General features: G+C 46.5%; 1 protein-coding gene across 1 annotated transcript in view; it reads right to left on the bottom strand.

The window, feature by feature from the left end:
• Window positions 1-302, bottom strand: part of LOC128690654 (U-scoloptoxin(16)-Er13a) — a 63,801-nt gene extending 63,499 nt beyond the window's left edge. Inside the window, exon 1 of the mRNA XM_053779392.2 lies at window positions 1-302. This exon is cut by the window's left edge and continues 2 nt beyond it. Coding sequence (XP_053635367.1) covers window positions 1-92 — 92 coding nt within the window. The 5' untranslated portion in view covers window positions 93-302.
• Window positions 303-1,016: the final 714 nt, after the last annotated feature.

The following is a 1,016-nucleotide window of genomic DNA, read 5'->3' as shown; positions in this document are numbered from 1 at the left end:
GGGTTGACCACAGCTGGTCCAATAGCGACGGCAGCAAGGGTGGTAGAGATGAGGGCCATGAGAAGAGCAGTGTGAGTGCCACAGTAGGTCATGGTAAGTGAGCTTCTACTGACCCAGCACCAGATGACAAATTATCAAGTTCACACACTGCTCACCAGATGACACAACGTCCGAATAAGCACCACTCTGCGAGACTGAGACAAGAACGTGATGACAGTACTTGGTGAAGGTGAGAGAACAAGCGTGTGAACAAGATTATAATACAGCACTCAAGAGGATGCGATCGCCAGGAGTTCTGGAGATGGTTTAACTTAGAGCTCGCTCTCACTGCCTTTTATAGGCCACCAGAACTTGTTTATCCAGTGACGTCACAGGCTCCCACAAGTTTCACTGTCAAGATCACCAAGTTACCACTACGCATTTTCTTTCAACTTCTTGCACCTCAGATAACATGCTATGATGTGTTTAAAGATGTAAAATGAAGAATTATACACGAAGCCCGATAGCCAGTTGTATTATACAGTTATACATACAGACATTACTAAAGGCTGGAAATACAAGAGTGGTGTGACATACTCTGTATTTCACTGGGTAAGTCAACTCGTGCAGCTATGTGGCCTTACCTACTGGCGAGTGCAGGGGTCGATTCTCAGGTCCTGGTAGCAATTACATACACACACGGGGCCAGGAGTTAGGACAAGAGCCCTGCAACAACAATTACGAAAGTACACACACACACACCCCAGCACACCACCATGTGCTGGACACAGTGCACACAACCGAGGAAGAAGTGAAGAGGCTTCTGAGTGAGCTAGATACCTCAAAGGCAATGGGGCCAGATAACATCTCTCCATGGGTCCTGAGAGAGGGAGCAGAGGCGCTATGTGTACCCCTAACAACAATATTCAACACATCTATCGAAACAGGAAGATTGCCTGAGGCATGGAAGACAGCAAATGTAGTCCTAATCTTTAAAAAAGGAGACAGACATGAAACATTAAACTACAGACCAGTGT

The sequence above is a fragment of the Cherax quadricarinatus genome, chromosome 29, assembly GCF_038502225.1.
Source record: "Cherax quadricarinatus isolate ZL_2023a chromosome 29, ASM3850222v1, whole genome shotgun sequence".
Taxonomy (NCBI): Eukaryota; Metazoa; Arthropoda; class Malacostraca; order Decapoda; family Parastacidae; genus Cherax; species Cherax quadricarinatus.
This window is presented reverse-complemented; position numbering and strand designations above follow the sequence as displayed.